The 13,400-nt window shown below is 38.6% G+C and overlaps 1 protein-coding gene across 2 annotated transcripts in view; it reads left to right on the top strand.

Annotated features, from left to right (window-relative positions):
• The window catches only part of BACH1 (BTB domain and CNC homolog 1), a 46,764-nt gene that overhangs the window by 21,673 nt on the left and 11,691 nt on the right, over positions 1–13,400 (top strand). For both annotated transcript variants that reach the window (XM_029215026.1, XM_029215027.1), the window contains 3 exons: positions 2,478–2,771; positions 6,088–7,425; positions 9,828–10,034. In XM_029215026.1, the coding sequence (XP_029070859.1) occupies positions 2,538–2,771; positions 6,088–7,425; positions 9,828–10,034 (1,779 nt within the window). In that variant the 5' untranslated portion in view covers positions 2,478–2,537. The remainder of the gene's footprint in view (positions 1–2,477; positions 2,772–6,087; positions 7,426–9,827; positions 10,035–13,400) is intronic.

Below are 13,400 nucleotides of genomic sequence, written 5' to 3'. Positions count from 1 at the left end.
GCCTAACAGCAGCTCTAGAATGAAGTTATAGGAATTGGTCTTTGTTTTATGTGAACATATCTCTCCATTTATTTAGGTGTTCCTCAGTGTCTTTCAATATAGTTTTTTTTTAATTGAGGTAAAATTGGTATATAAACATTATATAACCTTCAGGTGTTTACCATTATAATTCCACATCTGTGTACTTTACAAAGTGCTTACTGCTAAATCTCTAGTTACCATCCATCACCAGCCATACAGCTGACCACTTTCATCTATTTTGCTCATCCCTAACCCTGTTCCCTTCTGGTAACCAGCAGTCTGTTCTCTGTATATACAAATTTTATTTTGTTTTTGTTTGTTTTCTTTTAGACTCCATATATGAGTGGGATCATACAGTATTTATCTTTCTCCATCTGACTATTTACACTTAACATTATACCCTCAAGGTCCATTTGTATTGTTGCAAATGGCAAGATTTCATTTTTTATGGCCGAGTAGTATTCCATTGTATATATATACCACATCTTTATCCATTCATCCATTGATGGACATTTATGTTGTTTCCATATGTTGGTTATTGTGAATAATGCTGAATTGAACATGGGGGTGTGTATATGTTTTCCAATTAGCGTTTTTGTATTCTTTGGATAAATACCCAGAAGTGGAATGGTTGGATTATATGGTACTTCTATTCTTAATTTGCTGAGGAATTTCCCCACTGTTTTCCATAGTGGCTTCACCAATTTACATTACCACCAACAGAGTAGGAGGGTAAGATTTGTATAGTTTTAAGGGTTTGCAAAGCAGAGGATAGGAAAGAATAAGGAGGCTGGGGACTTGTGCAGGGACATAGCAAGGCATGTGGTCAGCTGTTGAATCTGGCTTGCCTGGGGAGGGTATACAGTTTCAGATAAAGTGGAGGGCAGTGGTCTGTGTGGTACCACACACACAAGATACATAATTTCTTTGAATGATGGTTCCTCCCCACTACTCCTAACACTAATGCCTTGTGTTGATAGATGAAATATTAAGACCCATTGCTAAAGGGAATTTACTACCCTCTCCTATGAGCACAACCCAAAAGTCGAGGTAGTCCTAGGACATGATTTTGGAGTTGCTATGATTTCATGTGGTATGCTGAATCAGTAAATGATAGGTTGTGATTCTTGACCTTTGGTAGAGTTTAACCACATAGTGAGAGATTTTACTGTAGTTGACTATTTCTGAGGAACTCAACATTTCAGCTATAATGAGCACCTTAAAAATAAATACATAAGTGAAATAGAATTCATGGATGCACTTCATGTGTTTGTTACTAAGACACCCTGTCTTTGAGGTGGAATTCACCCTTGATTTGGGCCTGGTCTGTCTGAACTTTAGTAGTTCTTACTTCTCCTTTCATTTTTGTTTGGAGTATAGCAACTGAAAACAGTAACATTTATTCAGTCACTGAACATGTGTGGACCTTCACGTTTCAGGCAGTGAATAAGGTGTCAGAAGAGCAAAAGTGAACGACACAGGGATGACCCCTGTGAGGAGCTTTTCAGCCTCCACTGTGGTTGCCATGCCATGGTGGGGTGTGCACACACACCTCGGGGTGCTCACTGCTGGCCATTGGGGGCCGGAAGAAAATATTAGAGCTTCTCTTTCAACCTCTTACGTTCAGCCTCTGTGTGTTTTATAACATATGTAATATATAAGAATGGTACATGTCTGAAATATATGGACAAACATACATATATTGGGGCTGCCCTTTTTTTTTGCCAGTAGTATGTATGGATCAAAAAGAAGTTTGGAGGCTACCATATGTTAGTATGTATTTTAAAAAATATACATTTTTGATAACTTCCTCTTATGTTTTAGCATTTTGAGAAAACCAAGAGTTTCTGTGTATGGTAAACTATATTCTTAACGGTGGAGTAGTCCTATTTGTTGCCTACATTTTGTCGTGTCAAGTAAGACTTGTTATGTGAAAAAGACTCATTACTAAGATCTGGCCTGACAGATTTGAGGCTTTCAATCAAGGGAAGTCCTTTTCTTCTTCATGTTGGAGGGACTTTACCTTTTGTATTATGTGTCCCTTGTTCTGAAGCCCAAAGTATGACCTCTGGTGATCTGTACACACGCCCATTAATGTCTTAAAGCAACAGGATTGGGATGCCACCCAGAAATTTCTCGGCCGCCCTGTTTGCTCTTTGGAGCTATTTTCTCCGTACAAAATGTCTCATTTTCAGAGAGCCCTGAAATCCTTGCTTCAGAAAGGTCTTCCCTCCCTCACCCTAAGAACATTTTTCCTAAAATTAGTTAGGAAAACTCCTTATCAAGAACCAATTTTAAATGAGGTAAAGTGAATAAATGCTTCCAGGCTCTCGAGAGGCTGTTGTTTTCAGTTGGGTTTTAGTGATGAGTATTTTAATCGTTATTTGCTAGTGTCACTTTAACAAACCTCTTTACCAAGGTTTTCAGCGAGTGACACTTGGCCTGTGTCTTGGCAGGATTAATGACTGTCAGAAGCATGCTCTCTCGGACCCTCCCGACGCCACCTGTGACGCAGAATGTCGCTGGGTGAGAACGCGGTGTTCGCCTACGAGTCGTCGGTGCACAGCGGCCACGTGCTGCGCAGCTTGGACGAGCAGCGCCGGAAGGACGTGCTGTGTGACGTCACGGTGCTGGTGGAGGGCCAGGCCTTCCGCGCCCACCGCGCCGTGCTGGCTGCCTGCAGCGCCTACTTCCACTCCAGGCTCGCGGGCCAGGCCGACGCCGAGCTGCGCATCACTCTGCCGGAAGAGGTAGGAGAGGTTGTCCTGATTTCAATTTAACTTAATTAAATCTCTCCTGGTTTATAAAGTTAAAAGAAGACCCAGTCTCCCCGTCCTCAGGCCGAGGAGCAGTTCCCGGCTTGTGCAACAGCACATTGCTTTAACTTTCTTCTTAGAAATGATGACGTTTTACACGTAAAATGATTAACTTTGGATGTGCGTGAATATTTGTTGAGCAGTTGAATAACTTGACCCCCTGTAATTTTATTTGTTCGTTTGTTTGGCTGTGCTGTGCTGCTTGTGGGATGTTAGTTCCTCTATCAGGGAAAGAACCCAGGCCCTCGGCAGAGCACAGAGCCCTAACCACTGGACTGCCAGGGAACTCCCACCCCATTGTTATTTTTAATGAAACGACCCAGCCAGTGGATTACAGACATTCAGAGAGGCCATGCTGGGAGAGGCCATACCGTGTGCTTTTCTCTCCCTTCGGACCTTTTTCTGTGATGGGAAACTGACAAGGATTAGGGTTCTCTAAAACATCCATTTCTCTAGGACCCGCCCTCATGGATATGGGTTGGGAGTGAGTTGCAGGTGACAGCCTCCCTGTGATGCTTAGTTTTATTGTTTTCACTATGAGTCAGAGTTGTCAGATGTTAGTTTTTCAAGCAGCTGTTAGCTAAGGATTTTAGAATTTGGAGGAAACCTAAAAGATTATGCATTCCAGCCTCCTCATTTTGTCTACCTGTGGCTGTTAGGTACTCCAGAAGTGTTCTTTCTCTCCCTTTCTTCTTGAGATTGTGGCTATGCATTGGCAGAAGAAAGGTGATTTTGTGTCATACTTATAGAGCCTTGCCCTTACACACCTTTCGCCCACCAGCCTGTTGTGGAGCTCACGCACCTAGATATTTAAGTCCTTGTTACCATCCTGCCTGCAAGAGACCTCTCTCTGGGGCAGGAGTGCTGGGTATACACTGACTCTTATAACAGCTTGCTTGATTTCATTAGTAACTACAGCTAGAAGAATGCTGAGCCTTGTGGCATTGGGACACACATTAGAAGCTGTTAAAAGGAATTTGGACAAAGTATGTAGAACTTCTGTGTGTACGACAGGTGTGTGGGGGCTGCTCTGTGATGACACTAAGTCTACAGTTTACCTTATCGCTGGCCGTGCGTACATACATGAAATTGTAGCGACAGTTTGGGGAAGCAAAATGTTGTCAGTTCTGTGGCAGAGGTTAGAGCAAATAATATGATAACCAAGACAACGACAGGAAGGGCCAACTATAGGTTAGCCATTGTTTTTTAAAAAGTAGCAACACGTATCATAATGGAGATATCCTTATTATGGTCTGTAGTTTCAAATTACTTAATATGACTTTCCAAGTAGAGAAAAATGTGATTCATGTGCATGGAAGGAAAGGTATATGCATGCATGTGTGTGTATATGCATTCATTCATTCTAATTTGAATGTAAATCAAATTTTCACGTATTTGAAATGTTTCATCATAGTGACAAATTGAAAAGATCATTGTGTAACTCACTGTCTTAAAATCCTCTTTTGATTATTTTAACTTATTTAAAAAATTTTTAATTGAAATATTTATTGAGATAATTGTAAATTCACATGTAGCTGTAAGACATAATGCAGAGAGATCCCTTGTTGCACTTTGTCCAGTTTCTTCTAATAGTAACATTTTGCAGCATTATAGTACAATATCACAACTGTCAGGATTCTGACAGTAATACAGTTCACCCATCTTATTCAGACTTCCCTGGTTTTACTTGTACTAAATTGTGTGTGTGTATGAAGTTCTATACAGTTTCATTTTCTGGGTGGGTCCATGTATCCACCACCACAGTCTGAACAGTTTCAGCACCCACCCAAGGATCCCTTGTGTTGCCCTCTTACAATCACACCCACTTCCTTCCTGCCCTCTGTCTGCTCTCCCTTACCCCCTTGCTCCACTCCTAATCCCTGGCAACCACTAATCTGTCCTTTTCTAAAGTCTTGTCATTTCAAAAATGTTGTACAAATGGAATCATAATAGTATGTGACCTTTTGGGATTGGCCTTTTTCCGCTTAGCATAATTCCTTTGAGATTTATCAAAGTTGTATGCATCAGTAGTGTGTTCCTTTTTATTGTATTCCATAGGGTGGGTGTACCAGTTTTTATTTAGCTATACACCTACTGAAGGAAATCAGGCTGATTCCAGTTTTTGGCTGTTGCAAATAAAGTTGCTGTGAGCACTTGTACAAACATGAGTTTTCATTTTTCTGGCATAAAAGAACAGGAGTGCAGTTGCTGGGACATAGGGTGGTTGCATGTTTAGTTTTAAAAGAAACTACCCAACTGGTTTTCAAAGTGGCTGCACCATTTTACATTCCCACCAGCAATACATGAGTGATCCAATTTCTACACATCTTCATCAGTATTTGGTGTTGCTATTTTTTATTTTAGCTATGTAAAAGCTAATTAAGTACTCCCAGTTTAGCACTATTTTAAGAAGATCACAAAAAATTATATATTGATCACTCTTATGGGAATTCAGTGTTTTAATATTAATTTTGTATTTTGTGCCCAGAATGAGGCTTTCCCTGCACTATAGTTGGTTTCATTTGCCCCTCACTTTGCAGAGGCAGGTTCAGTGTAAATGTGCAAGTTTCTGCTGAAAAGTTTTATTACCTAGAGTCCATGGATCTTTGCTAAAACAGTACTGGGCATGAGTTTTAGACCTTCACTTAGATCATTTTTTAAATCTGAATCTTTAAAAGTTTTATTAGAAATTTTTGGCGTGAAATAAAGATAATTACCATTTACTGTGCATTCACCATGGACCAGGACTACTTTAAGTGCCTTGGATATATTGTTTTCCATCCTTAAAAATTTCACTTTTGTCGTTTATAGCAGTTGTAGTTTATAGTTGTTTGGAATATAGTGACCACATGGGGCTGGGATGGCAGCAGACACCTGGCACTTGACTGTGTGTTGCAGATCGTATCCATGTTGCTTTATTCCGTAGATGATTTCTTTCAGCTAATGTGGAAAATTGTGGTAATGTTTATATCTTTACCTCATATGAGTAAATCTTACTCCATGGGTCATTAAGAGTGGAGTCTATAAAGTGAAGGGTGTGGTCCCAATGAACAAGATGTGAGAAGCATGCTTTTCTAGATTCCCTTAGCTTTACATTTCCTAGAAGAATATTTTTCCTTACCAAATTAAAATACCCGTTTTGTAAATATCGTAAAGAAGTTACTCATCTTGCCACCCTCCTACTTCCCTTGTACTTATCTACTAGATGGCTTTCATGTGATGCATTTGTTTTTATTTTGTATATTAACAGGTGACAGTTAAAGGATTTGAACCTTTAATTCAGTTTGCCTACACTGGTAAACTGATACTAAGTAAGGACAATGTGGACGAAGTGTACAAGTGTGTGGAATTTTTAGGTGTACCTGATATTGAGGAATCCTGCTTTCAGTTTCTCAAATACAAGTTTTTGGACTCCACTGCAGACAAGCAAGAATGCCCAAGAAAAAAATGCTTCTCATCACCCTGTCAGAAACCAGATTTTAGATTTTCACTTTTGGACCAGAGGGATTTAGAAATTGATGAGGTGGAGGAATTTTTGGAAAATAAAAATGTTCAGACTCCTCACTGTAAACTCCGTAGGTATCAAGGCAGTGCAAAAGTATCTCCCCCTCTACAAGACAGTGCCAGTCAAACATGTGAATCCATGTGCTTAGCAAAGGATGCCGCTCTGGCTCTGCCATCTTTATGCCCCAAATACCGAAAATTCCAAAAAGCGTTTGGAACTGACAGAGTCCGTACTGTGGAATCCAGTGTCAAAGACATTCACACTTCTTCTGCTCAGCCAAATGAGACGTCTGAAAATGAGTGTCTAGGAGGAATCCAGGACTGTGCAGATTTGCAGGTGATTTTAAAATGTGAAGAAGGAAAATTAGCAATGGAACATGAAGGAGCCAAGAAGAAAGATCCTGCTTCTCAGTGCCCATCAGGAAAAACAGAAACGACTCCTTTTCCCCCCACTTCTACAGATCCCCATGGGCTCTATTCTCTGTCTCTTTTACACACGTATGACCAGTATGGTGACTTGAATTTTGCTGGTATGCAAAACACGACAGTGTTAACAGAAAAGCCTTTGTCAGGTTCAGATGTTCGAGAAGAGAAAACTTTTGGTGAGAGTCAAGATTTGAAATCTGACTCTGGCCCCAGGGAAGATAGTAGCCTCGCCTCGAGTGATCTGAGTAGTGTGGAACGAGAAGTGGCCGAACACCTAGCGAAAGGCTTCTGGAGTGACATTTGCAGCACGGACTCTCCTTGCCAAATGCAGTTATCACCTGCCGTGGCCAAAGATGGCTCAGAACAGATCTACTCCCAGAAACGGTCTGAGTGTCCCTGGTTAGGTATCAGGATTAGTGAGAGCCCAGAACCGGGTCAGAGGACTTTCACAACGTTGAGTTCTGTCAATTGCCCTTTCATAAGTACTCTGAGTACCGAAGGCTGTTCTAGCAATTTGGAAATTGGAAACGATGACTATGTTTCAGAGCCCCAACAGGAACCTTGTCCCTACGCTTGTGTGATTAGCTTGGGAGACGACTCTGAGACGGATACCGAAGGAGACAGTGAACCCTGTTCAGCCAGAGAACAAGAATGTGAGGTGAGCGGAAAATGAGTGTGTTGTTAAGTCATTGTTTTATTTTACCACCGTTAATTGGGATTAATGTGTCAGCTCCTGTTGCATCACTGGGGATGTGAGCTGGCTCAGAGAGGGAGGAGGAAGCCCATACACAGTTAATTATACAACCATGTGATAAATACCAGGAGTGCGTGATGAAGTTTGAAGGACTTCTGTGTTCATTTATTTCAAGTAGGTGTATTTATTTTGTTAACCAGATTATGGATTCACACATTGGCTGTTTAACTGTTTAAATCAAATGCCAGGTCCCGAGAGGAAAAAGAAAAATGATTCTGTAACATTATGTGATAACTTCTGGTTAAATACAGCATATATTCAGTCTTATTCACTGCCACATGGATGTCTAGACGTGGGACTAGTCACTTGGCAATAAATTAGCAGTGGCTGGCTGTAAGAATGTGGCTTCTGATCCAGAGTTTTCTTTCTTTTTTTATCACCCCTCTTTTTTATTTGAGTACAGAACTAGTTAACAATTTTTAAATTAATTTTTATTGTAGTATAGTTGATTTCCAATGATGTGTTAGTTTCTGTACAGCAAAGTGAATCAGTTATACGTATACATATATCCACTCTTTTTATTTATTTATTTATTTTTTTGCGGTATGTGGGCCTCTCACTGTTGTGGCCTCTCCCGTTGTGGAGCACAGGCTCCGGACGCGCAGGCTCAGTGGCCATGGCTCACGGGCCCAGCTGCTCCGTGGCATGTGGGATCTTCCCGGACTGGGGCACGAGCCCGTGTACCCCACATCGGCAGGCGGACTCTCAACCAGGGAAGCCCTATCCACTCTTTTTTATATTCTTTTCCCATATAGGTCATTACAGAGTATTGAGTAGAGTTCCCTGTGCTATACAATAGGTTCTTATTAGTTATCTATTTTTTTATGTAGTAGTATGTATATGTCAATCCCAGTCTTCCAATTTATCCCTCTCCCCACAGAGTTTTCTTTACACTGTTTTCTCAGAGCTATGAATTTTTTTCTTATTTTCCCTTAGTTATTTCATCTATTAATTTAAAGAATGTCTTAATAATTTAGCATGAATTACGTGTAGATGGTATGGTATTAATCATACTGAGCTTGATCTGTGTACTTTGTGTACAAATGTTTGTATTTGATAGATGCTTTTTTGTAAAACATTACTATAGTTCCAGTAATAATAAGGGCATGTTAATTCTTTATCATGTTCTTTGGTTTGATAGCTGTTGGATGACATAGTTTGAAACAATGAAAGAGGTTTTTTTTTTCCCTTGGCTGTGGAAGGAGGTGATTGGTGGTTTAATTTAAGAAGTAATATGTATGCATGAGTTACATCTATAGATTTTTATATGATATTTATAAATCCAGTGTTTGGAACTGTGAAAAGAATGTTAAAAATAAAACATTTAAGAAATTTTAGAGTGTTTTGTGTAACTAATTTCTGTTAGCTTGAAAAACTAAGTTACCACAGAAGCTGACCAATGTTTCATTTGTGTTTTTGATAATTAATACAATTAAACTGTCCCACAGTTTTGTTTTTAAATTATCTTCTTATTTTTTTCAAATTTAAGTATGTTGAAAATGACTTTAAAATATTCATAAGGTTTGGGCTTCCCTGGTGGCGCAGTGGTTGAGAGTCCGCCTGCCGATGCAGGCGACACGGGTTCGTGCCCCGGTCCGGGAAGATCCCACATGCCGCGGAGCGGCTGGGCCTGTGAGCCATGGCCGCTGAGCCTGCGCGTCCGGAGCCTGTGCTCCGCAATGGGAGAGGCCGCAACAGTGAGAGGCCCACGTAACACAAAAAAATATATATATATATTCATAAGGTTTTTCTAACCATTTCTACATTGGCAAGTGAAATGAGTTATGTGAAACTGCCATTTTCCTGACAGAAAAATAAATTTTCTGAAATGCTTTAGAAATTACTAGTGTTAATATAGCAGTATTAAATCAGTGGTACACAGTAATATAAATCAAAGAATAAAATAGATTTCTTTTTTCGGTTTGGGTAAAAATACATTAAAAATACTTTAGAAAGAGCCTTAAAGATAAAGATATCTATGGGTTACTAACATGCCCTAGTAAAATAATTTAAATTCTGTTTTTTCATCTTAACTACATTAATATTTGTGCTGATAATGTTTGATTTGCTGAAAAAAATCTGCTTCTCAATTTGTCTTCTGAACCCTCTCTAAAATAGAATCAGAGTATCAATTAAATTATCAGTCTTTTTATAAAAGATTGTATAGAAATTGGAAATAGGGATCTTTTTTCTTTTTAACGTCTAAATGAAGTTCCTTGGAAAACATAGGTACATATCTTTCTCTTCCTAGATTTAAGTAGAAACTACAAAATACAGCAACTACTAACGTTTATTTTACCTTCTAGGTAAAACTACCATTTAATGCACAACGAATAATTTCGCTCTCTCGAAATGATTTTCAATCCTTGTTGAAAATGCACAAGTTGACTCCAGAACAACTGGATTGCATCCATGATATTCGGAGAAGAAGTAAAAACAGAATTGCTGCACAGCGCTGTCGCAAGAGAAAACTTGATTGTATACAGAATCTTGAGTCAGAAATTGAGAAGCTGGTAAGTATGCAGGTTTCTTCTTCTAATTCCAACAATTCATTCTTTCTTTTTTTTTTTTTCAGACAGGAAATAGCTATTTCAATTCCTAAGTCAGATATAATGCTCAATTATACATTAATTTTAAAATTTACCAATTATCATTCTAAGAAAGTTATATGACATTTTCAGAAAGCTTAGGAAATAAAAAACAATGACGGTTTTCATAGACTATTTTACTTAAGTGTTCTACATATTTAGCATGATATACAACCATATGTAAATTGAGGACTATTTCTGTGTGCTTTTAAAAAAATGATTTATAGATTAAGGATAATTTCACCATCTACCTAATTCTTGGTGGTTGAGTAAGGGTTAAAGATATTAATAAAGCACTTTAATCTCTTTGTGCTGTGTTTGGTGTCTATAAAAGCTGATGTTCCAGTTGTTAGTTTTAATAACTAGTAACTTGTTTGGGTTGATAACAAAAAAAACAGCCAACTTGGATCTTTCATCTAAGGGAAAGAATTCATGTGCTGGTATAAATTGAAAATTTTAAGATCTAATGAGATCCTAAGTGAGAAGAATGCTTATTTTATTGAATCTTATCTTCTATTCCAGCATCAAAACACAAATTAACCCCGAAAGTAGATTAATTTCCACCCATGTTTTTCTGCACCCTAGTGGTTGATAGAAGGAAACATTGTATGAAAAAAGATAACTGATAGTGCAGGCCAGCTAAAGCTAAAAGTAAGGTTAGAGACATCAGGGAAAAAGTGCCTAGAAGTAGTAAAAACATTCATTGAATGTTCGGTTTTGGGTCTTTGTTAATTATTGGTAAAAGTTTAAAATTGCGATTGTAGCAAATCTTTAAACATGAATGTTCCTAGCTATGAATAGTAAGTAAACAGCAACAATTTAGAAAAAAGACACTGCCTTTATATGCCTTCAGAAGAGTGGAAAAATAAAAATTTGTTATTTATATAGTATTGTGATATACTTTAGGCAAAAAGATGAAGATGTTTAACTATATAAAAAGATGAAGCAAACTGTATAAGGAGATGAAAAAGAAACCATATGTTTTACACATAGAGGCGTGAGAGATATTAAAAAACCTATATGATATTGCTGAATGATTAGAGTTGTTAAGACCAAAGAAGAAAAGTGACAAGTTCAGTAACATTTACCCAGTACTCTTAGGGTGTGTATCCATCCATACCTGTAAGCACTAGTGTCCTTTCTTATTATCCAACTTTGGATTAAACACTTACCTGCCTTTAGACAGAGTACAGCATTTTAGCTTTAGTTTTTATTCTGTACTGTAATACAGAGATGCATTCTAGACTGTTGGGTTGTATACTGCTATTTGAAATCAACATCGAATAAACTTGCACTACTGGAGTACTACTATACCTGCTTCTTTTAGTTTTGTCTTCACTCTCAGCTAGTGATGATTTTTAGCTGCCAGTAGAATTTATATGGTTTTCTTCCTCCTAAAAACAAACAAAAATGAAAACAAAACAAAAAACCCCTTTGTATTGATTTTGTTTCATCAGTAACTTTATTTTAGACATGTACTATGCAAATACGTTGGAGAGTAGCTATTACCCTTTAGAACTAGTCTATTTCATGACTCATAGGTCTTATTTATATTTTTTGATTGCAGTCAGATGTTGGATTGCTGGACAGTTGATGTTTTTACTGAATTTCAGGTATCTAGGATGAAGAGGTCTTGCGACTTTCTTTGGACTTTCTGCTCCCTCTGCCTTTGCTTCAGCAGAGAGCAGTGGGAGATACAGTGGTTAAAAGTGTGGGATTCTGTGCCTGTCTGTGGTACTTTGTAACTCTGGGCAGGCTGTTCAATTTCTCTGTCCCTCAGGTTTCTCCTCTTTACGATGGGATAATACTAATTCTTACTTTATAGAGTGGGTATTCATTTTTGAAGATTAAATGAGTTAATACATCTAAGCACTTGGAAGAGTGCCTGGACATAGTAAGCACTCAATAAATAATTACCTTTTTCTTCTTATTATTATTGCTGTACTGTTATTTATCAATTTTCAGTTTTCTCTCCCTTAATTGCTCCTTTCCTGATGTCTCTGCCTAAACTGTAAATTCTGGGTTTGGACCTCACCCTTATATTGCCTCTCTCATTATGGAAAGGTTCATTTCATATGGTCAGTGGAATAACTCTTGGTTAATTTCCAAGAGAAGGGAATATTCGGTTTTCCTGCAGTTCTTAAGAAATAAGAAACCAGAGTGGTCAGTACCCTATTTACCTATTGTATTAATTTGGACTCTTTGGTTGCAAGAAACAGAAACCATCTGAAACATGAATTACTGAATTTGTTGTAAGAATTTACGTGTGTCTCAATTAGAAGACAAAGAATAGAGCCAGGCCTCGTAAATAGTGTAGAACAAGAAAGTAGAAAACTGCCAGGAACCCAGAGAACCTTCTCTCTGGCTGTGTGTGCCACCAAGTGTGTATGAGAAGAGTGGCCACAGCACAGCTCAAGAATAGTTTCCCTCTCCTCCAGAGACCAGTCCAGGCAGAGACTACAGTTCTAGTTAGTTCTAAATTCCCAAGGAGTTAGTCTGTTGGCCTGTTTCGGGTTTGGGTGTCCTCTTCTGTGACTAGAGGGCAGGGACAAACAGCAGAAACAGAAAATGTGGCTGCCAGGAGCTCATATCTGGGCAGGTAGAGCAGATAGCCCGACAGGGGTCTCATTACCCAGATGTGCGCCAGGCTGAACTCGGTCTCTTTCCTCTTCTAGAATATCCCCAGGGGAGACACAGTAATTTTTTTTTTTTTTTAATCAGAATAATTTACTTTGTGTTTCGGCTTCCTTGAATTCTGCTCCGTCCTTCATACTGCTCTCGGTTCTAGTGATTTATACAGGCAAACTCCAGTTGCAAATTATAAGAGGCATGCTATAAGTTTCTGTCCTGCCGCAGATGTTTGTCTCAGATGAAAATAAGCAGAAAATATGCTACTTATTAGCTACAAGCTGGCTGGCCCTTTTCCAGAAGTAAAAGAGTTTAATGCTTAAGATACTTACTACATTAAGAAGTTTACATAGAACTTAGACCCTGGTTTTTGGGTGATACTATGGACCTTATTGTCTTTTGTAGAGAGAGAAGTTACCCCCGTGCTTCCATCACACGTTCCTGTTTAGTAGTATGGAGAATTAACAATATGGTAGAGTGGGACAGGTTTTTAAAATTTTTTTATCGGGGTGTCACTTTTTGGAAGCAGTAGACAAGCAGTGTTTCCCAGTCTTTATGGTGTGGGTGGAATTAGCAGACCTATTTAAGGGAAATTACATGTTTCATAATGAAACATCCATTTTAATATAGCCAATGATTGATTGAATTAAATATTAGTAAATT

This window comes from Monodon monoceros, unplaced genomic scaffold (genome assembly GCF_005190385.1).
Source record: "Monodon monoceros isolate NGI ecotype Baffin Bay Population unplaced genomic scaffold, NGI_Narwhal_1 Super_Scaffold_11, whole genome shotgun sequence".
Taxonomy (NCBI): domain Eukaryota; kingdom Metazoa; phylum Chordata; class Mammalia; order Artiodactyla; family Monodontidae; genus Monodon; species Monodon monoceros.
Note: the sequence above shows the minus strand (reverse complement) of the source record. Positions and strands in the feature narration are given on the sequence as shown.